The sequence below is a fragment of the Meleagris gallopavo genome, chromosome 22, assembly GCF_905368555.1.
Source record: "Meleagris gallopavo chromosome 22, MGAL_WU_HG_1.1, whole genome shotgun sequence".
NCBI lineage: Eukaryota > Metazoa > Chordata > Aves > Galliformes > Phasianidae > Meleagris > Meleagris gallopavo.
This window is the reverse complement of record NC_139425.1, coordinates 6,587,081-6,609,903: the sequence shown is the minus strand read 5'-3', so window position 1 is coordinate 6,609,903 and position 22,823 is coordinate 6,587,081. Positions and strand designations below refer to the sequence as shown.

Sequence of the window (22,823 nt, the reverse complement as noted above, 5' to 3'; positions counted from 1 at the left end):
ATGACAACCAGTACCAATTTAGTTTTGATTCTTTGAGGTTGACACGAAGAATCGTTCTCCCTGTCATCCAAAGGAAAGGCCAAACTGTGGAGCAGGCAGTGACCTGAGAATTTTTCTCAGCTTGCAGGTTATGAACATCCCCAGCTCAATTAACACTGACAGTCGAGGTAGACATTCAGGTCCTTGCAAACATCACGCACCTCTCCCAGATGGTTTCAACCTATTGAAATTTTTATTCTGCATAGAACTTCTGCAAACTTGCAATGCTCATCACAGTCTCATCAGCACTAAGGCAAATGCTTCTCATGGTCATTGTTGTATTATTTCATTCTAGAGTCTTGCTTTCACTTCATACCTATAAACAAAGACAGTCTGACACTGATTCAAGAAAACCTGTTGATGTCGATTCATTTAATGCATTTTTTAGGCACTTAAGCAGTTTAAATTAATTGTCTGACAAGTAACTCTTTACTTTACACATTAAGAGAGATGGCCAACATGCATTCCCACATAGCAGCAACAGATATTAAAGAAGAACTGAAAAAAAAGATGATGGTGACTTATGTTTTACCTTCCGTAAATTCAGTAACTTTCTTGATACAATGCCCAGCTTTATCTGGCATTGTAACTTTAAAACCTCAATACTGATTCAAGTCAACTGGAGGATCTACATGGTCAGGTAACTTAAAATATATATAATCTGTTTGACTTCACTCTTATTCAGGAGTCTTGCAGTCTCTGTAATTAAATGTATGTACATCCCTGCAGTATTAGTGCTCTAACAGCCTACAGCATAGCAGTTTGGTGCCCAGACCATCTGAGAACACAGTAAGGCTCAGGCATTGAACTTGTCTCCTTTCATCAACTACAACTACAAGGTTATATGGATGCACTTAGAACTCAGGGCCACCACATCTAATCAGTATATTCATAAGGAGACAGGGAGAACACCCTAGCTAAACAAGATCAATGCTTGTTTTGATACATTACTAAAAATCCACTTGGGAGACCAATATCCGCTGTGGCAGGGTACACTACTTGCTTTTGCTGCATTACACTGCCACATCTAAGGAGAAGGGTGCACCTGTTGATGAATATCAAGAGTAATAGCAGCTTTGGATCTTCTGCCAAAGTTTCACATTTGCTCTGTGTGAACATACAATATATTTAAGCTATTACATAGGGTAAAGAAAAATCTTCACATTCTCACTATTTTATAATCTATGTTTAAAACACTACTTTTTTAAAGCCAGCTACACTCTTCTAAAATAGTAAGTGCACAATGACAGGCATTTTAAACAAGTACTTCTTATTTATTCACAATTTAGATAAAGTTTAAGGAAAGACAAAAGAATTACAAAGGACAACATCAAAATAAAAAGGAATTTTAGTGACCGAAGTGAGTTTCTACAGCCAGTGCTCTCCATTCATTTCAAACTTATCCAAATGCTGCAGATTTCAAATAAACCCCGTAGCAAATAGCAAACCGCTGTGACTCTTCCCTTGGAAATTAAACTGGGAATGGAAGTTAACCACCTTTTATCTATGATTACGCACACCACCAAATTCTTTCTGCTTAAAGCCACATTTATCTTTTACAAGATGGATTCTGCAATACATTTTCAAGTAGCATTTTTCATTTTGTCTGAGCGCTGCTATAAAAAAAGTCAGTGTCAACTTTCTGTGTAACAAAACAGCTTTTGATCTTGCTTGTGAAATACACGCAGCTCAGAGCAGCGTCACGCTTGCAGCTTGGAGGTATCCCTGGAGATACTGCAACGCTTCTGCATTCAGACTAGTGCTCAGCATGGATGGAACCTTAAAATATGATAGAGCAGAAGCGTCAATCTGTGTATAATTCACAGTACTGCTACACCCTGGTAATTGCCGTGCCAGTATACAGTGCAAAGTCAAGTGACATCTTGTCAGCAACAGTTTTTCACTGAAAGCAGTTGCTGAATTAAAATTCCTGATGCTGACAGCATTTAGTTTTATATACTGCTTACTTGAATTAAATATGAAAGAAGGTTAGCAAACCATCAGTCATTAAAGCAGAGATTTGGATGCAGCAAACTTCAAATCTCCCTGGCAGTTACTTATCAAAAATATCGAAAACAAAAACACTTTGAAATAATTGATTGAAAATAATCAACTTCAACTTCATCTAAGTTGCCTGAAGTTTCCTGAATACAAACAATTGAACTGCTGACAAGTGTTAAGCTGTATACCTCCATGTGGAGAAATTTTTGTTTGAGAAATGGCATACTAAGATTATCATTAAAGTAAGTACTGTGAAAATATTAGCCTTTCTTAGGCTACTAGGAAAAACCACACTAAAGCTATATTCAATGACAAAATAATACAAAACAGTACTTAGCATTCTGATTAGGACATACTTCAGTCTGCTTGTTATCATATACTGGCAGAAAAGACGCACTGTCAAATAAGCACTTCTTCTCTGTGCAATTTGGAATCAGCATGCCATGTATGAAAGCCACTTACCCTGCCTGGACATGCAGTAGAGAGTTTGTGAAGAGACTGTGCCAGATGAATTCTAGGATTGTTCACCATCTGACCTACAGGATCGTGTTCTTTCTTTCCAGCAAAGGCTAGCTGAGAGAATGCAGTCTGATATCCTGGAGTATCTTCTATGTCAATGAAATGTTCTTCATCAGGGATAGTGTCATCCTCAGGCAGCTCAAAGAGGCCAATGAGTGCCTGCAGCAAAGGAGTCCTACATGGAAAGACGCAAGGAGAAAGTCAGAATGCTGAAAACATGCCAGGAAGGACAGATTTTAAAGGAGCATTCAAGATATTTAAAACTCTTTCAACAATGTTCTCTTTGCAGGTACTATTGCAATTAGCTATTGAGAGCACAAGCCTAATATGAGCTGAACCTGAAGAGCCATGGATGTGTGTAGCTTAGAAGCATAATGTAGATGTTCATATTAAAAACACAAACGATGCTTTTATTTTTGATCAGGTCAAATTCTCATGTAGCATACCCAAGAAAGAGCAATTGTTTTGTACATCATACCTTTTCTCTAATAACATTTTGTCCCCCCTTTTAAATTCAGAATTCAGCCTACCTGGCAACCTAGACTGCTGGACAGTCTTCCCAGATAGCTTTCCCCAGAATTCACTGTCGCACAAAGATCTTACAGCATCTGTCTCAGGTTATATGCTTGGGTCTCCTGCCTAACAGAACAGCTACAAACTAAAAACTGTTCCTAGCTTTTCAGAAACAATACAAGCTACAAACAAGTAGTCTATTCTCTTAAAAGCAATTCTAGCTAGCCCAGTCAGCGCTGTCCCCATCACAAAAATTTCAAACCAGTTCTGGCATCTGCTTTGACCATTATTTTTTGAGAAAAAGTGATGTGAAAAGCCTGAAATGGTAGCAGGCCTGAAGAAATCACAACAGAATTGAGTAGCTCACACTTTCAAAAGCAAGTAGCTTCACTTGAAGAAGTGTTCTACATACCACAGCTTGGTGTACTCAGTGTCCATCATAGGAGGACATTCTGTTAATATTTTTGTAATGCCAACTGCACAGATTTTCTTTTCGACTTGTCCGGACACTTTCTGTATTTCAGGAATTATAATTTTCTCCAGAACCATTCCAAACATCCTATTATGACATTAAAAGAAGTATTAGAAAACGTTGTCAGCTTCACAGTGACAACAAAAAAAGACACAATAAGAGTCACCAGGAAAAAGAAAAAACAGAATCTGTTATGATATTGCCCTGTCATAGTAGATGCCTGGTAGAAATTTGATAGCACAAATTTTTCTCAAAGAGAGAAGAATAAAAACATCAGTCTTCCCTTTTTATGACCTGCTCAGGAGATTATTGATCTGGAACTATGAGGGAGGAACTGTGAGCAGCATATCAGAAAAAGAGAAATGGCTCAAGAAAGAAGTGAACTACAGCAGAAGAAAAGTCTGCCTAGTCAGTTCAGTGACAAAGTGGTTTGCATCTTTAGCCAGTGGAGACAGCCATTTCTGCTTTGAAAGATGAAAGCTACACAGCAGTTTGAAATAAAAATCATACTAACTTTGGCTGGATGCTGTCAAATATTTCTTGAAGAGCTAATGCTCCATATTTTACACAGTACAAGTTAATGAAGACTAGGAAACCTGTAATGAGAAGAAGGTTAGAGTTAGCAGAAAAACACATGACAAGTTTTTCAAGGAGACAGAAATGGTAATCTTCGTAAATGTTCACTTTTAGTGAAGTACATTAACTAGCTATCGTGAAGCTTGTCAAAAGCTGCTGATCTTTTTTCATGTTCCCTAATACACTAAAACTCAGTGGTAAGACAGCTAGGACAAGATTCAGCCCCTTTGCCCCTTACAGCAACTATGAAACATTAGAAAAGCTCTTCTCAGACTTACATCACATTGATGACACAACTGCATGGAATATTTAACAGTAATAACACAACTATATACACCATACAGAAGTGGATGGGAATATGGAAGTATTTCCCCTCATTTTAATTCCAGTCTTTTAGTTTCAATAAAATAGATGTGCCCTGAGAGGGAACTGCCCCATATGCCACCCTTGATTGCACAAATAACTCAAAGCAAGTCACTGATGTTATGAGCTCACTGTTCTCTGTCTGCATAATCAAAGGACATGACTGGATATTTATTTGGTACTGCTCCACGTTCTAAACTGTTGGTATCACTGAAGCTTTCATAAAGCAATAAACTTACTTTTAATAAATTTTGTTGTTTTGGAATTCTGAAGTCTTTGGAACAGTAGAATGAAGATCTGTTTCCTGTATTGGTCAACTGATTCACTAGAAATTTAAAACATTAGTTATTCAAGCCACAGTAGCATTTACTAGAAGTCATACTACAGAAAACATGCACAAAATTACTCAAATTTATTTTACTGACGTGACATTTTCATTTTTCATTAACTTTGAAGTGTACAAACATATCAAGTATTAAAGTCTATGCAGATTAATTTTGAATATAAATAATGTCAATTCATACTCACGGGGGCATATGCTCTATAATACTGTTTAGAAGATAGAATCCTTGATGGTCGTTAGCTTTAGAGGCAATCAACTTCTGGAACACACCTAATAGCCCAGGCTGCAAGCAAAGCAAACATAAAACACTACACAACAGTTCTACATATATGACCTACCAGAAGGTTGGATCTTATCTAAAACATACACAGTGGCAAAAGCTTTCACAACCTAAAACAGTATTCTCTGTCTGCAGGAAGACAGATTTCTCTTGGGACCAAATGATATTCCATTAAGTATTAAAAATAGTCTTACTCAAATGAACAAGAAAGCTAATTTGAAAATGCACGTTTGCTTCATCATTGGTACTGTGTAATCAGGTTTGACTACAGCAGTTCATGCAGCAGAATTCACAGATCCTCAGATCTCCCAAAATTTTGACTCCTCCTCATTCACGCTTCTGGTGACTCTTCCAAACAGAATCCCTGAGCTTTCCTGATCCACTGTGTTCCATGTGATGCAAGGCAAGACAGAGAAGTTTACCTGCCTGAATAAACTAAATGCAGTTACATCCTAAATTATAAAAGCATATTGCTGTGGACCCTGCTCCTAATCCCATCCCATCCCAAAAGGTTTGTTGTTGTTTTGTTGGCTTTTTTTTTTTAATTTAAAATACAAACATATGCTGCACAAATTCAGCTTTCCACTTGAGGAAAAAACTCCGTCTCATCTTAAATCAGCATGTCTGGAGGCATACAGAGCTGCTCCATCAACCCAACTCACAATTTTGTCAGCAGCAGCACTTGCTATTGTGTTGGCACCTCGCTCTAAATAAGCCTGCAGGAGTCGGACCAGAGGAGGAATATTTCCTGTCCTTTCCCATAACACTGGCTGAAGTAGATGAGGAAACAATGCCATATAGGATGATGGGATTTCATTTTTGTGCATTTCCAGAAGTAGGGACATCACTTGAAACACATATGGAATGAACTCTGCAAAAGAAATCACGACACTTAGAAATTCAGCAAAAACGGTCACTTGCTCATTCATAAGAGCCATGTATCTATTGGCTGAGCCTACAACTGTAGGATATTAATACAAAGATTCTGATAAATAAAACTTGGAATAAATAAATTTCATCACTGCAAACATTTGCAAGCACTATATGTATGTATCTATGCATTTTATTTTCTCTACTGTTTTTTTCAGAACGTGGAATATAAACCATTAGAATCAAGGCAAAAATAAGATTTGGGGGTAGCAATTAAGATACTTTTAAAATACAATTTGTTTTTTTAAACAAAATGAACAATGATGACACAGTTTATGTACCCTATGGAACAACACAGATGCTTCCTAGAAGCGCTGGTGAGGACTGTGAAAACCTTGCCTTCTCACCTGAGTTTCCAGTGTTACAGAAGAAAACTGCCAGGATGTAAACAATGGCAGCCAGTTACAGCAGAGGGAGCACAAGAATTACTGATTTTTACTTACCTTGCACATCATTCTGTAGTATCTCAGTGAACACCATGAACAAAGCCTCCTCAAAGCTTCCAACAGCATCAGGGTTTGCTTTGCACGTTATCCTTATTGACAAGCATATCGACTCGAACATGTAATGGTTGAAGTGAGGTTTGCTTGGATTCTATAAAACAAGTTTTGAACAAACAACTTGAACTCAACACCAAGTGAATCACTTTGGAAAATGTATTTATTGTTTCAACTGGAGCCTAAAGGAGCAACTGAAAATAAGGACACTACACCTTATTAATATGCTGATGAAGTTAATTCCACAGATAAAAGCAAACATCAAAATTTAAAAGCATAAACAAGTTTTTCTAAATATCTCAAAGCAAACAAGTGGTTTTTTTCAGAAGCTCTACATGAACCAACAGTTCTATGATGTAACAAAAACTGGAAATAAAAAATATCTCGTTTGTGTAATAGTCTTGTCAGTTTTCGCAGCAAAATTTTATACTTAGCAGCCAAGTTTACACTGTATGTAGAAGAATTTTTTGGGATAGCTGATGAAGGTATTCTAAAGTATTCCTTAAGTCTATGTTCAAGAACATGGATTTCACTGGAAGGCTACTTTTACATATTTTAGTCAAAGTATTGAACAACATACAGTATTTTAACAGCACACAAACAAAGTTTATATGAATCTTTATATCGTTCTAAGTAAAAAACGCAAACATTTTGCTCACATGGCCCATTCTTTACCTTACTGACAGCCAGTAGCTTCTGTGTAAGCTGTGTGATGACAGAAGGGATATATGGAATTATGGATTCCTGTAGCAGAGAAAAACTCCTCATGATTGCTGGAAATAAAAAGAAAGTTAGAATCTTTTGCAGCTAACCATATACAAGGGCAATCAATCCATAATCACAGCAAAGCAAAGTCTCACTATTCCCATTCTACAGACTGGGCACAGAAGACAGAGCGACTCGTCCAAGGTAAGAAGATAAGTCTTCTGCAAATTCTCACACTGTGGCATGCTGTTAGCCACACATCACCCAAACCTCATGCTCAGGTAGCCATCCTGAGCACTACTACTGCCATTTGACACAATGCCATTACGTTTAGTGTTTCTCTTTTGTTTCATGCATTTATTCAAAGATAACTTAACACTGCCTGGTACACAACTGCAGGCTGTGCATACTGCTTCAGCAAGTTTGAGTAAATTAAGCTGCTGAAGTTTCAGTAGCCCATGGCTATAAGCCTTTACCTCAAGTTATCAAAGTAACTCTTACAGCGTGAGACTCATTCAGCATTTACCTTTCATTATGTATTCATTTTCTGATGAGCCAGGAAGTGTTAATGCTTTGAAAAGGTTTGTTAACAGCACTTCTACAAACGGTGCCATTTCTGCAGCTGTAATGCTGTAAGAAGAACACAGGGCTTTAATTATGAAGTATATTCACAAAATTCAAGCTTTTCACAATATCATAATACCACAAAATGAAAGATCCCCTACCAGTATTTCATCTGCAATGCTTAAAAAGTACACAGGAATGAATTTACTTCTGTTTGAAAACTTACAGTGTGGTATTGTTTGTTCCTCTCATGGTAAACAGCCTTTCAAGAGCGTGTGCTGCGTAAGTATGGACCACAATGCTTTCTGCTTGAAGATGATTGATTAAAAGAGGAATAGATAACAACAGTTGCTCTTTAGGTACCTAAAAAATTACAGCAATAAATTATATATTTCACATAGAAATGCAGATTGTTCAATACCAGAGTATAATCACTGAACTCATCAATTACAAACTGAAAACCTGGCAGAAGAAGAAATCTTAGAAGGCTCTGGTTGCTAAATCACACCAAATCTGTGTATTTTCACCCAGAACATCAATGTTAGATTTGTAAAAGCATATATTGCACTTTACTTTGTCTTAATGGATAGTTAAAAAAAAAAAAACATCAAGATTAAAAAGAAAAATGACAGGTACTTCAAAACAGATGCATAAATACAACATTTATAAATAATACTGAATGTATTTTTTCTTACAGTATCTCACAAATCCAAAAAAGTAAAAGACAAAGTCTAACAACTACTGCAATCCAGTGTATGGAGACTAACATTCCAGATGCCAGAACATCTGAGTAGGTCACACTTTGAGTATCTGGTGCTCTGGTAGCATATGGACAGCATACAGACGACATGTCCATCTGATATTTATAGCTGCAGAATCACTTACTTTCAAAACTAAGAATTCCAGACACCTGTTGAGTTACCATACAGCCAAGTAAGATACATGAGGCTTGGCAAGTATAAATAAAGTAACTAGTCATTGTATGGGTTTTTTTTCCTTTTTTTTTTTTCTTTTTCCTTTTATCACAGAAGAAAAACTTACTTGATTTCTAAAAATCATGATATACTTGATACCATCAGCTTTTAGCACTGGGAATTCATTCACTGCAATAGAGAAAATATGCCATTTTTCATATAAGTACTATTTCTGAGCACATTCTACGTATAAAGGTGATATTAAGTCATGAATTCCCCACCCCTTGGTAAGATAAAGTTGTATGTTTGTTTGCTTATCCATCTCTGTGTGGGCACTACCCTGTTACATTAAACATACAGTCCAACCCTCTCACTTAACATTTCACTTTCTTGCTCTGATGATAACAGATCCAACTGCATATTCCAATACAACCCAGTACCCTCCAAACATCATAAAATAATTGCTCAAGTATAAAATCATGTTGCTTAACCCTAGACATTTGTAGTCACATTGATGCACACACTGATGCAGGCCACAATCTAGACTTCAGGATTTTAACTTCAAGAGTTTTGTACAGCAAAGAAGTTTGCATACAGTCTCAAATACGGAAATGAAGTTACTTTGATTCACCAAGTTACAGCACACCAGCTGATAGCAGCCATGCACATACATGCTCTGACCCTGCCAACAGCACGTGGTAATTTGTTTAAAAGTTCACTCACTGTTGACCAAACCAATGTGAATCACCTCCCATGTGCCAAGTGACAGTGCTGACACAGGGCCATGTTTTAATTTGTGCTTGAGCCTTAGGAAACTGCAGTCACTGTCAAGCTTCTCTAAACATCCCCGAAATAACGTATGAAAATTAACAGTAAACTTACCACTGGCTGACTTTAAGTCAGGCTGAATGTGATTCACAAAGAATTCTGTCAGATTAACAAGTTCATTGGCTTGTGTTATTCCATGCTAGAAAAAACAAAACACACACACAAGAGAAAACACACACACTCTTTTTGATAGATGTTGTCATTCAGATATGTTTCCCACAACCGTTGTCTGCATCAGGTTTTAGCAATAACACTACTGAGCTTCAAATTCAAACCCCTGCTTTAATTAATAATAGTGTGTAACAGTCATAACGAACCAAACTTTTAGACAGAAAACTTATTCAGTTGATCCTTCCCCCAACCCCACTCCCACACAATTGCATTTTCAGAAGGAAGAGTTTAGGACTCAAACTCCGATTCTGAATTAGAACAGCAAAATTAAAAGAAATGCTTCCATTTTATCACATGAAAAAGGCAAAAATGGAAAACAGACTTTCCAGATGGATGTAGTGTACCAATCAAGTGTTCTAAATGATGCTATCCCACATTTGGCACTAAACAGAACAGCAGTAAGAGGTACGATGTAGCAGCGTTCTAATTGCTAGAAGATTGGTTCACTTTATCCCCCACGACCACTAGCCATTGCTGTGCAATACACAACTGCAGTATTACAAAAGGACTGAGAACTTTTATCAGAACTCCATAAAGGCTATAAAACATGTTTTACTCTGTTTGCTTCAGACCTGTTTTGTAAAGCCTGCCCTGTAACATACGAAGTACCTATCAGTCATTAAATCTGTTGTACAGGACGATGTGCTGTTGGTACAATGCTGCTGCTTGACAATAAATGCAGTCTAACTGAGGTGTGCTTTCCCACACATTCGGCCTTTTAGTTACCTTCTCCCAAACAAGTCCTGAGAACCATTTCCAGCCAAGTAGCTGTGTTCCTGTGCTATTTTCAAGACAATAAACATTCAACCAACAAGCAATATCGTGAAATATAATGGCAAGAATTGTAAGGATCACTTGGATTCCTTCTTGTCTGCTCAACACCACCAATCACCTTCTGTAATTTGGCCTTACCAATTACTGAAGCACACTCTGCCTCAATACCACATGAAAGCCCAGAGATTCTAGGCCAATTTTTCAATGACTGTTTCACACATATTATTAAGACATGTCAAATGATCACATGTGGTTGCTGACTTCATCCAACCTATCTGAAGATCAAATACTATCAGACTTCCACAGACTGTGTCCATATATTATGGACAATTTTCCAGCTCATCAACATCAAACTATTACAAATCCAATTATTCTCATTTTAAAGCAGAATTTTAAAAAATGCATACATTTTCCAATCCTCACGTGCACTATAATATTAGAATGCATATGGATTGAAATAAACACAATGTCTAAGTACCTTCTGTGTCTGAGCCTTGGATGCCAACGATGTAACAAGGTATATTGCTGCATCTTTGTGCTTCCAGTTAACAGATGGATTCTTTGCATATTCCTGAAGCATGGAATTAACATATCCAGAAAAAATTCCAGTCACAGGCCCTTCAAAGAACTTGCACAAGCCTCTGACTAGATCACAAGCTGCTCTGCGCCTTGTGTCAATATCTGCATAAGAACAAAAAGTTCTTTAGATATGACAAATTGCATAGCTTTTCATACTAATAAACATAATTTTAAAATGTATCAGTAATTACAGCTTCTCAAGTTACAGCCACAGCTCATATTAATTACTGCAACATGCACATTAGCGCATAACAACACATTTCAGTCTTTTCACTTCTTGTAATAGTAAGAACCATTTGTACAACACAAGGAGGAACGGACACTGACCCATGCTGCGTGTGTATTCACAGGTCCCACTGCTCTCTGAAGGTTTCAGTAAGCACAAGGAGGGAGGCTTTTTACTGCCTTGCTAATTACATGCCCAAATGCACTGTGTCTGGTGGTTACGGGTTTTATTTTCTTCACAGCGGTCTGTATGGTGATGTGCTCTGGGCTGGTGACTAAAGGCACCTTGCTAACACACCAGTTTGGTTATTGCTGAGCAGTACTTGCAGTGCCAGTGTTTCCTTTTTTCCTGTTGTGCCTTCCCAGCAAATCGGCTGAGCGGGCAACAAGTTGGGAATGGACAGAACCTGCACTGCACTGATCTAAAGGGGCCAAGGGATAAAATGGATCTTCCCCGTGCCATGTAACACTGTGCTTGGCAATAAAGGCTTTGGGGAGGGGGATCTGGAAGAGGCAGCCATTGCCTGGGAACACATTGGGCACCTATCACATCTCACTTTCCACAAGCAGATTGACTTTCTCCTCTGTTTTCTTCCACCTTCTTTCACTAATTAAACTGTCTCGTCTTCTCACTCATGGTCTTCCTGCTCTCCTCCCCATCCCACCTTGGCAGGGTGGGGACTGAGCAAATTGTTGTGTGGTGCTTAGCTGCTGGCTCACTGCAACAGAACAGTACATTTCTGAATACATCTATAGAAATCCCTTGTCCCAAAGAGGAAAAGAAAAAAAAAAAAGGCTGGCCAAAACACAATACATTAACAGAGGGACAAACAGATCACAAAACAACAGCATGCAACAGAGTATGTTTCTAAATGAGTCCCAGAAGAACACAGATAGTTCTTGCCTAAATTCTCTTAAAAACAGAAATAGCAAACACATAAAAGCTTCACAAATACCAGTAAGGCAGCCAATCATGGACAAGCACCATAACATGCCTGCTCAAAAGAAAGTTCAAACATAATTTTCCCCTACTTCCAACATACAGAAAGTTCTCAAACCTATTAAAAGGCTTCAATCATCTAAAAATGTCAGTCAGCACCACGTCAGCAGCTCAGTGGCACAGAACAGATCATACAGAACTAGATTTAGTTCATTTGTGCACTGACCTGGCTGAAGACAGATTATCAGAAAATCAAGCTGTTAGCACAGCACTGTGTTTTTAGCACAGTTATTGTGTTGGTCTGAACATTGCCAGCACACAAAGGCTGCTGCCTAGCTGGCTTTATTGTGGAGTTGTATGCAAAACTGGTCAGAGTTTCCAATTTAAACACAACAGACTACCAAATGTAGACAGAGTGTCCTCATGTCATTTACACACATAGGAACTAAATACACAGCCATGGCTACTACTCAGTGTTGATACAGAGGCTATGTTTGCTGAAACAAGAATACATGCAGTGCAGGAGACATATATCTAGTTAAGAAAAGAAACTACAAAAACACTGTTCAAAGCAAAAAGATGCTGCAGAGGGTGCAACATGATAGTAAACTTGATCAAAAACTGGATTAAATATCTTGGGGAAAAACCCACCAACTTCCAGAGCTCTAAAATAATTTTTAGAAGCCTCAGTAAAATACTCTTTAGAGCTATATTTAGAGACAAAGTATTCTTAGTATAAATCTGTGGATTACCAGATCCTTCCAAATCCCTTCTTATATATTCTTCAGAATTATCTTCAAATGCTTCTTCATCAGCAGCTGAAAATACACAATACACAGGAGTTTCAATATTGAGGTCTTTTTTTTTTAAATGATAACGACACTCTTTTTACCAAGTTGCTAATCTTTCTGAGCATTCATAGAAATTAATCAGAACTATCCAGACAGACTATCCTGTTCAGTCTGCAGGCCCACAAACTGCAGCCTTTCATACTCACAAGCTGATGCAATTCTTGACTTAAAAAACCAAAACCATACTCTATATTAAGTGTATTTAAAAGAGGCTTCCTCAGTCATAGATTTAGAGAGAAGCTTCTTAACACTGTAAGACATCTTCAATGCTTTTTAGACACTAAGATCAAAGTAAGTCTATCAAAGCTTGGAGAAAAAGACACTACAATTCAGTAGGCCATATATCCATGCCTGGCACTCACTTCCAGCATGAAAAAAAAATGATTGATGGCACATGACTTAGGCTTTCTATAGTTTTCAATTTGAGATCACAGTAAGGCAGAAATTCATACAACAACTCTACAAAGCCCACAAGATAACAATTTGCTGCAGAAAATTGGTTTTGAATCTAGTACTGAAATACACAGAAAATATATTCTTAATGTTGTAAAGCAGGATATCATCATAATTAGATATGTTTTAATTGTGTCTTTGAATACTTAAACCTCAAAAAGTTACCTCTAAATTCCATATTGGGAACAATAACTTTTTCACAGATGCTTGTCAATGTATTCTGGTCTTCAAACAGATGCTTGTAATGTGGTCTTTCACAAACCGAGGCCAGAAACTGGATTGCATTACTAACCAACTGGAACAACACACATTAAACACATACAGCTTTAGCTGACTGACCAATTTATAAATCATTATTAACCTTGATAAGATTAGTCCATAATGACTTACCAAATCATATTTCACTTCCTGACCTGTTGTGACTAACAGATTCCAGATTGCTGTCACAAAACGTGGCAAGTAGGGCTGGAATTCTTCATCATATTTTTGAGCATATAAGGCAGCATTATCACAAATTTGAGATTTCAAGAGCTCCAGCAACCCAGCTTCTTCTTCATCCTCACATAAAACAAAAGTAGGTACTTAAACACCCAAACTTCAAGGCTGCTTTAATTAAAAATATTTGAAGAAAATACACTATTATTTTATGATGTTCTAAATAGGTCTCAGAAACCCCTCCTACTTGCCTGGAACTACTGCATTTTGCCCATGTGTACTGGAACTGTACTACAGATAATACATTCATGCTATTATATCCACATTTCAAACAGTACTACTCCCCTTAAGAGATTTAGACCTGATAAAGTTTAAAACAGATTTACAAATGTGATAGGAAAAACATAATACAAGGCTTTGAAAAAATATGCTTAGAAGGCATTCTATTAGTAAAGTAAAGTAGCTTAGAAGGCTACTTAAAACTGATAGAGTTGCTAGAAGTACACTTTTTTCTCCTTCCCCATAGCAGCACAGATGTTCATAGAGCCACAAAGTGAAGTGAATTGGAAAAATGTGCTGGAAATTAAAAAATAACACTAAAATCCATCAACACATTTTCTTTTTCCCCTCCCCAAATGCCCACCCTCCAGTTTTAATACATATCACTTCCCTGAGTCAGCTCAGTGTGCAACTGCATGGATGTTTGTGCTGAGTGACAGCCCACAGGACAATAAAAGAGCAGGAGAAAAGATGAGCAAGGCTTCTTTTTCTTTTTTAGCAGCAGCTTAGCTTGAAACCACCATGAAACTATCACACAAATATGCTTATCAGGTCCCCTATACATTGTAAAGGAAGGAATTTATAGTTTCTTTGGTTCCACCACCTGGTAAACTACTGTACTGCACCTAACATGCAGAAAGCATGTACAGAACAAACGTGAGCTTTGATTAATGTGAAACTACTAATTCTTACAATTAGCCAGCAGATGGTAAGCTAAACTACTTAGAAGTCATGCCTTATATGTTCCAACGTTTCAAGTTCTTTAAGATACTGTTTTCTAAAATACAGTACACGAACCAGCTGAGAGGTACAGAAAACCTGAGCCCTGTGATCCTAAAAATCAATCAGGTTACTTCAGCAGATGGCCTCAAAAGAAGCTCTTCATTGATGTGTACCTGTAAGTTGATCTCTGTGCACAACTGTAAGCTGTAACTAATACGTGACCTCAAAAACCAGGCTCCACATTTCTTAGACAATGGAGCCACTTCTCTCAAATCCCATTTTCTTTCAGTCACTTTATTTCTTTATTTACCCAACAAAGGAAACACTGCACTGCTCAGAGCTACAACACAACTCTGTTGTCAGTCTGCTCCACTCTACAGATGCAAAGCAGGAGGTTTATGCAGTACTTACATCAGTCTGCAGAAGTTTATTATCTAAAGTTAAGAGACTATGAAAATTTGTCATCCACGTTTCCATGTTATCTTCAAAAAACTCAGGCAAATCCTGTGAAGGAAAAGCATAAATCTACATTTTAATATCTGACTGCACATTGTGAGTAACATGTGTCCATCTTTTAATCTACAGAGGTACAATGAAGAGTGGAAAACAAACCTTCAAAATAAAAACTGTCCCCTTTTCACACCCCCAGAACAACCAACCAGTAAAAAGTCCTACAGATGGAGACTCGGGAACACATTTCCAAATATACCAGTTGCTTACACTCTCTACAGTCTAAAGATTAATCTCTGTCTCTCAGAGTATGATAAGAATAAGATAGCACAAGCCTCCCCTTTAGCTCCAGCTTTCTCTTTTGCCCAATACAGAATGAGATGTTGGAGCAATTGAGTCATGACCATCACACCTGACTCATGCTCATGCTGAAACACTAAATATACACCAGCTCAGCAGTGTCTGGTTTTACTGTTTTTCATACAGTCTGCTCACTTACTGCTAGAATTTAAGATCGCATTTCAAAAAAGAAACAAAGAAACAACTTTCACAATACCAGCATTGCTTGCTACCATAGCACTACAGTTACTGAGCTGACTTTTATCTACATGACTGAACTCGTATGTGTACAAACACATTTAATAAGCAACAAACTGAGTATGAATGCAGGCAAAGGACTCCTGCCTCTCACCGCTCATATTCAACAGTGTTACCCACACAACACCTTCTTGCTATCAGGGGAGCTTAAGATTCTCTTCTCCAGCTTTTGTTAAGATAGGGCCAAGCTAATGTGTTAATAAACCTCATCCTTACTGTCAATCCCATCCTTACTTTAGTTTGGCCATAAAACATGGCCCTAAAGGCTGCCTCAAATGGATCCTATATACAACAGCATAACAGCTTTATGTGATCAAAGCAAGAATATGAGAAAAACAGAGAGTCACCTGAAAATTTAAACTGTAGAACAGCTTTGCAATTAGAATGAGAGAAGAAAAGAGAACCTTCAAAGCACTGGCATCGTTTGCATGCGTGCTGCAAAGGTCAATAGTTGCCTAGAAAAAGAGAGAAGATTCAGTCAAGAAGCCCACACACAAACTGTATAATAATATAAACAAGATACACTGAGAAATATTATTTTATTTTTTTAACCAGAAAATACAGTTCTTCTTCTTCCTCTTACTGATTCTGTCAGGTCTCATTTCCTGATTTTAGCTTAAGCTTCAACAACTCTTGAAACTGTTCGTAAGTTCTCATTTTACAGGCATTCACAACCAGCAATTCAGAACATCACAGTTGTTTCAGAAATCATTCAACAGTACCTTAAAGAGATTTGTCAAGGGCAATGCAAAGGCATCAAGGACAAGTTTGATCTCTGTCCATAATTCATTTGACTTAAATTCATGGCGGTACCTGAAGAGTGGGAGAAATAAACAAATATTGGAATACAGTCTTTGCATTTATTCCGAAATTAACTTGGATACAATTGATCTCTAATGATGAACTTGAAACAAATCCTCTCAAGTAAACATAAGGACTAAACAGAGTAGTTCAAGGCCATGGAAGGCGCAAAATTTGACAACCACTTAAAGTCTTACTAAGAAGACAATAAGCCTAAGTGAAAGTCACATACGTGAATATAAATTCAGATTTAAACTGTTTTTTCTTTTCTAAAACCCACACAGCAACTCCCTGATTTCCAGTACCTTTTAAACAAGGAGTGAGCAGTACGAAGGACGCCATTAATGACGTGGAAGTCTCCACTTTGAAAGCGGTTCACCATTTCTGTCAGCAAGTCTGGCCACTTCTGAGGAAAGTCTTCCCGACCAATAATACTGATGGCATCACTTAACTGGAAAGGAAATGTAACCATGGCATGATCCAGCAGCACACTACTTACTACAAAAAACACAGCAGCCATGCCAAATGTTACAATTATCTAAGAATGCTTATTATTCTTGTCAGATTCAAAAATCATTGGGTTAACTAACTCCTGTTTTTCATCACAACAAAGCTCCCTTCAAAACCAACGTGTGCATGCAGTCTCATTATATTTAACTGTCTAATGCTGGAATTTGACAATATGTTTTAAAAAAAATTTTTAAAGTAGGCAGAAGTAACCTAAACAATTTACTCCAAATTATTTGCATAGGGGTGACATCACTGGAAGGCTAACTCAGCTCTGACATTAACCAGAGCCTCCAGACACATTACATCATTCTAAAAGTCTCATGGACACAACCAGAAATTGCCTCATTACCTGCTTTTGAATTTGTTCCGGGCTGCTCAGCATCAAGGGCACTATGTTGGCTTTAATGGCTATCCTGTCTGATTCAAATATTTTGTTCGGTTCATCTTCCACCTACAACAAAACCAACAATTAAGTCACTGGCACATTAGTACACTCTGGGCACTGAGCAAATCCCAGTATTTCAGAAGTCAAATGTACAAATGTCTGAAACCATTGCATCAATGAGGAAATTAAAAGATCTGTTAAAGCCTACAATGACTCTTTCACAGCAGTAACTGAATAAAACTGAAAGAAATTACACCTTTCTGCTAATTTTCTAACTAATTTTCTCCTCTAACAGTTATCTTTCCAAACAGCAATTCAGGAGCAGTAAGGGTGGGTGCATATGCCAGTTACAAACGCAAGTTTAACCACCAGTCCTTTATTTCAGTGCTCCAAACCACGTCTGCCTGTCCTGCGAACTTCAAAGATTTATTTTGTGCAACTGGACAGCAAGGTGAGTGCAGGTGATGCACACAAACTTCACATTGCCTTTCAGAGTCAGCCAATCATCCTGCCAAGTGAACAGTGCTGAGTGGTAGGTAGTAAATTATGGTATCTGTATCAAAGAAGTAAAATACCAAGGCTTGTCAGCAAGCACTGACAGCAGGGATAGTCACATTATCAGTGATGACAGCAGCAATGTTTAGAAACATAGAAGTTATCCAGCAATTCAGAGAGTAATTTGATGATCTCAACATGCCTGGAGCCAGGCAGCATTACCGTCCTCCTCCTCACGTTCTTTTTGATCATCTTTCCATGAACTTAAAAAGAATCAAACTGCCTGAGTAGGCAAAACCATTTTCCTTCCTCTGTACTTTGTATCAGTCCTAATCCAACACTGCTAAATTATAGCATGTGATCTACATAAGTTAGCCTTCACGTTATGTTCATAAAACTGCTTCTAAAAGCTTCAATCTTGGACAAAATATTGTGTGTGCCTTCAAGCAAAGCTGGGACAATCCTAACTGTCCTCTGGATGCACTCATTGCATCTCACTTCACCTACTCCAACACAACGTCACATCCTGAATCACTTCAGACATCTATACCAAGGAAGAGACACACTTCTCTGTGAGTGGTGTTTCTACTTAAAACACACAACATACAGAGATGCAATTTTTGAGAAATGACTGAAAAGGCAGTAGCACTATGGCCTAGAAATTTCACACCAGTGTGAATGTGCTGATTTTACCAAACATAACCAGAGCAAGGACTGCTGTTTTCAATATTTATATGGGGGGAATCACATGCAAACTCTTCAATAGTCACAAACTCTTGATTAGACACAAGCTGAGATATAAAACAAGATCATACATTTGAGACTTTCAGATACACAAACTGTGCTTTCAAGGAGACAAAGCACAAACAAGATCAGTTGGAATCTCTCATCACAAAGGAGCTGACCTCTTACACGTAATACTTTACACCATAAGTTACATTTCATGCATACTGAAAGCTCTGAATAAAAAATGCCTCTGATACCTCCAAAGCAAAAGATAAAATGAGATTAAGAGATAATATTTCTATTTTATGTCTACAGATACTTCCACGTGTTGAACTTACAAGGTTTCTATGTCCCAGAGGCATCTACATGAAAAATAAATCAGTACCGTGACCTCCAGCTGCAAAGCTGGCTAGAAATGGTTGCAGTACTTAGTCAACAGAGAGCAGCCAAATAGGTCAGCACACACATATGGACATTCTCCAACCATTTTAACATGAATAATATTACACTTAGTTAAATGGGCAGTGAATACTGTACTTCTTCAGAAAGACACACACAATATTAGAAAGAATTCTTCCTCCCCATTTTATCACCTAGCTTTATATCTTTCCAATAGAATGGGTAACAAGAGTGGAGGCTTTAGTCCCTTATCAGTAATTTACACTTTGTGTTCATTTTCTGTATCATCTATCTTCTCTTCCAAAGTACAGACACATACGTATTCTTCAAGGTTATTAAACATTATTGGACCTTAAAAGGATGATTAAATCTTAGCACAAATACTGCCTGGAATACCTACAATTCTCCAGTTCCTTTTGATGTAATTCTTGAAAGTTACCGATGCGCAGACTTTGATGACATTTTCCTGCGATTTCTCCAGCAATGTTAAGAGCAGCAATGGATAATTTTGGCTTCCTTCAACTGTCTCAAGAAACTTTTCCGCTGGAAGAAAACACAGTCAGGTTAACAGAAAGCTGAGCTAATTTTCCTAACTAGAGATCTACGATTCCTCAAATGTCCATTTAAAATAACACAAACACCTCTGCAGAGTTTCACAGGGACAGAAGCACTGGACAAGTAGCAAACTGTACTGTAACTTCTTTACTACTAAGCTCTTTAATGCTTCTGCTGTTAACAAAAGCTCTCATTTCAAAGCAGGCTGTGCAAATATTGCCTCCTTGACATTTTTAAAAGCCATGACCTAAGAGAAGCCAGTCCGGTTTTGTTGTAAACAACATCCCTGTTTTAAAAAAATACAGTACAAACTTCAGGAATAATGTTATGTAAAGCAAATAGAAAATGAATTTATATGTAAATTTATTCTTCATTAAGTTTTAGTTTTTTTGTTGGTTTTTTTTTTAGAAGGAGGTTCAGAATTTCTGCAAAGTTTATGCAAAACTTCTACTGAAGTTTGTTACACACAGACAGCAGAGCTGAGAGGAAACCCTGACAATCGCTTACCAGGACGCCTTATTGCAGGATCTGGATCCAGTGTTTTCTTTAGATACTCAGTTAAGGTCTGTAAATTGGCATCGCTCAGCTCCATTTTGGCAGAAACTACGGCACAGAAGTAGTTTTGTTAATGCAGATCAGAAAATCTACCCTATAAGCTCCACATACACAAAACGTGATTCTACAGAAGACACATACCTGCTTTTTTTGGACTACACTTCTTTAAGCAGGGACTCATACATCTATCCAATGAAACAGCTAGCTAAATACAAACCCCAAAACATGCCTCATGTAACTGTTACTGTCTAGGTTCCTGAAAGCAAACCCCTAAAACTAGATCATACATCCAATGAACCACTACTCAGGTAAGGCCAAAAGTGATCTCTCACCCTTCTATGACAAGATGAGCTTGCTTTTAAAACTACTGCCACCCACAGAAATCTATTCCTTGTTGAAAAAATGGAATATTTGGCCCAAATGATGGCCAACAGAATGCCCTGAAGTGCACTGAAAAGCCAAGGCCCATTTACAAATAAATGCTATCTCTAGAAAATTCTCAACTGAAAATAATTTTTAATGAAGTAATGAAAGACTGCAGAAAGCCAAAGAGTTTGTCCACCCTGCAAGACGAACCCAGATCAGGGCAAGCATTCATTTCACCTGCAGTACTTATTACAGAATAACTTGGCGCAAATAAGTCAGATTACTCCTCTCTAACTATCCTCCCACACGTACTCTCATACTTACCACAGTGGTTCATTAACTTCACAGCTTTAATTGGAATAATTAAATTACAGTAGCACCAGAACAGCACTAAGACACACTTCAGTGGGCACAAGGCTTAGGGTTCCATGGGATTATTTGGGTTGGAAAGGACCCTTAAGGCCTCAAAGTCCAACCATCACCTGCACCCGTAGCACTGCATGCTGCCCATCATTCTCCCAACAGCACTGCAACCCCTTTACTACAGAAATAATGAGAAGCCAAATGCTTTTTTATCCCCTGGAGTTTCTCCTTATTAAGACAGGCTGAAATTTTCCCACCCCACTTTAGATTTATTCTGCGTTGGCCATCAGAGCAATAAGTATGGTTCCTATTTAAGTACTTCTGCAAAGGCTGTGAGTTTTAACAAGCGAGTTTTTCTTCTTCATCTATAAGCAACAATACCCCCTTAGTTTAAATCAATGTTAATGAACAACTGAGAACCCAAGACACAGTGCAAAAAAACCCAAAAAGTTCACCTCAAACACTCTGCCTTCCTTGCCCCGCCCGCCTCCCTTCTGGGAGTTCCTGCCTGCCGTCCCCAGCCAGCGGCATCCTTACGGAGGGCAGCATAAAGAAACAGCACCAGCAGCTCCCGGCTCAGGACGAGCCGCTCCTCCGCCGCTGCCTCCCTCCCGCTCCCTCTCCCCCGCCGGCTGTTCCTTTTTTGCTATTTCCCACCACCGCAACCCGAGGCAGCTGCTCGTACAGCATCTACGGATGGTGCCGGTGTGCAGGCGGCTCCTCGTCCCGCCCTGCCACAGCCCGTCACCGCGGGCTGCCCACCTCGCGGCCCGCCCGAGACACGCGGCTGATCCCGAGGAGGCGGCCGCTCAGCTCAGGGGCCTTCCGGGAAAGCCCCTCGAGTCGGGCCTGCCCTGTGCGGCCCGGCTGCTCCCGGCGACGCCATCCCAGCGCTTCACCGCAGGCTCGGGGCCGCCCGCGCTGCGTGAGGCGGAGGCGGCTCGGAGCTGCCCGGGATCCCCGCGCGGCAACGGCCGGCCGCAGCCTAACTTGCCGCCCCCCCCCGCCCCGCCACCTCCCGACTGGCAGCCACGGGAGCCAATGAGAAGAGCCCCCAAAAGGCTGCCGGCCAATCCGAATCCGCGGGAGGCGGGTCGAGGAGCCCCAGCACTGTGCGCTGCGCCTCTCGCTGCGCCGCGGGCCCAGCGCCGCGGTCCACAGCGGAACGGTGCGGCGGCGGCTGCGGGCCGTGCGGACGGTCAGACTGCGGGGCCGCCCTACCCCCGGCATCGCCGGCCGGCGCAGCTCAACCTCACCTGTCGGCCTCCTCCAAGCGGCGGCGGCGGCTCGGAGAGCTCCGGCTGCGCTTCACATTCAAACCGCGGTGAGAGGGCGCGGCGGCGGCACGGTGACCGCATCACGCAGGGCGGTGACACCGTCAGGCCGACGAGCCAATCAGTGGGCCGGTCTGCCTTGACGCGCCGCGCATCGAGCCAATCCGTGCCTTCCGTCTCACGTGAAGGTGGCAGCCAATGGCCGAGCTCTTCCCATAAGGCCCCGCTGCGCGCCGCACGCCGCAGTGCCCGTCAGGCGGCGCCTGAGGTGCTGCGCGGGAACGGGGCCAGCGGTAGCGTCTGTAATTGTCCATGAGGAAAGGAAGAGGAGAAGGAGGGTTTCTCTCCTCCCTCCCACATTCCAATAAGCACT

At 39.5% G+C, this 22,823-nt stretch overlaps 1 protein-coding gene across 3 annotated transcripts; it reads right to left on the bottom strand.

Moving 5' to 3' along the window:
* Nucleotides 1-1,292: 1,292 nt before the first annotated feature.
* CSE1L (chromosome segregation 1 like) lies at nt 1,293-22,582 on the bottom strand. Of its 3 annotated transcripts, none has more exons than XM_085241521.1 (25): nt 22,433-22,582; nt 20,400-20,495; nt 19,738-19,880; nt 17,682-17,783; nt 17,128-17,273; nt 16,744-16,834; nt 16,369-16,476; nt 15,386-15,478; nt 13,928-14,095; nt 13,703-13,832; nt 12,986-13,051; nt 10,968-11,170; nt 9,599-9,683; nt 8,844-8,905; nt 8,029-8,165; nt 7,765-7,868; nt 7,209-7,306; nt 6,480-6,630; nt 5,769-5,977; nt 5,012-5,109; nt 4,723-4,808; nt 4,059-4,140; nt 3,485-3,631; nt 2,503-2,734; nt 1,293-1,818 (listed from the first exon to the last, which is right to left on the bottom strand). In XM_085241521.1, the coding sequence occupies exons 2-25, from the start codon at nt 20,482-20,484 to the stop codon at nt 1,729-1,731; spliced, it is 2,916 nt and encodes a 971-aa protein (XP_085097647.1). In that variant the 5' UTR covers nt 20,485-20,495; nt 22,433-22,582; the 3' UTR covers nt 1,293-1,728. The 3 variants fall into 3 exon arrangements, with proteins under 3 accessions (XP_085097647.1, XP_019477637.2, XP_085097648.1); XM_019622092.3 differs by lacking the exon at nt 22,433-22,582 and adding an exon at nt 21,862-22,179; XM_085241522.1 differs by lacking the exon at nt 22,433-22,582 and adding an exon at nt 21,939-22,179.
* Nucleotides 22,583-22,823: the final 241 nt, after the last annotated feature.

Excerpts from the sequence above, each read along its gene's own strand:
- CSE1L (XM_085241521.1), bottom strand. The coding sequence starts at position 20,484 with ATGGAGCTGAGCGATGCCAATTTACAGACCTTAACTGAGTATCTAAAG. Across the intron at positions 13,833-13,927 it reads AGGAAGTGAAATATGATTTG|TTGGTTAGTAATGCAATCCA; the intron begins GTAAGTCATTAT and ends GTGTTGTTCCAG. Across the intron at positions 7,307-7,764 it reads AAATGAATACATAATGAAAG|CAATCATGAGGAGTTTTTCT; the intron begins GTAAATGCTGAA and ends TTTTATTTCCAG.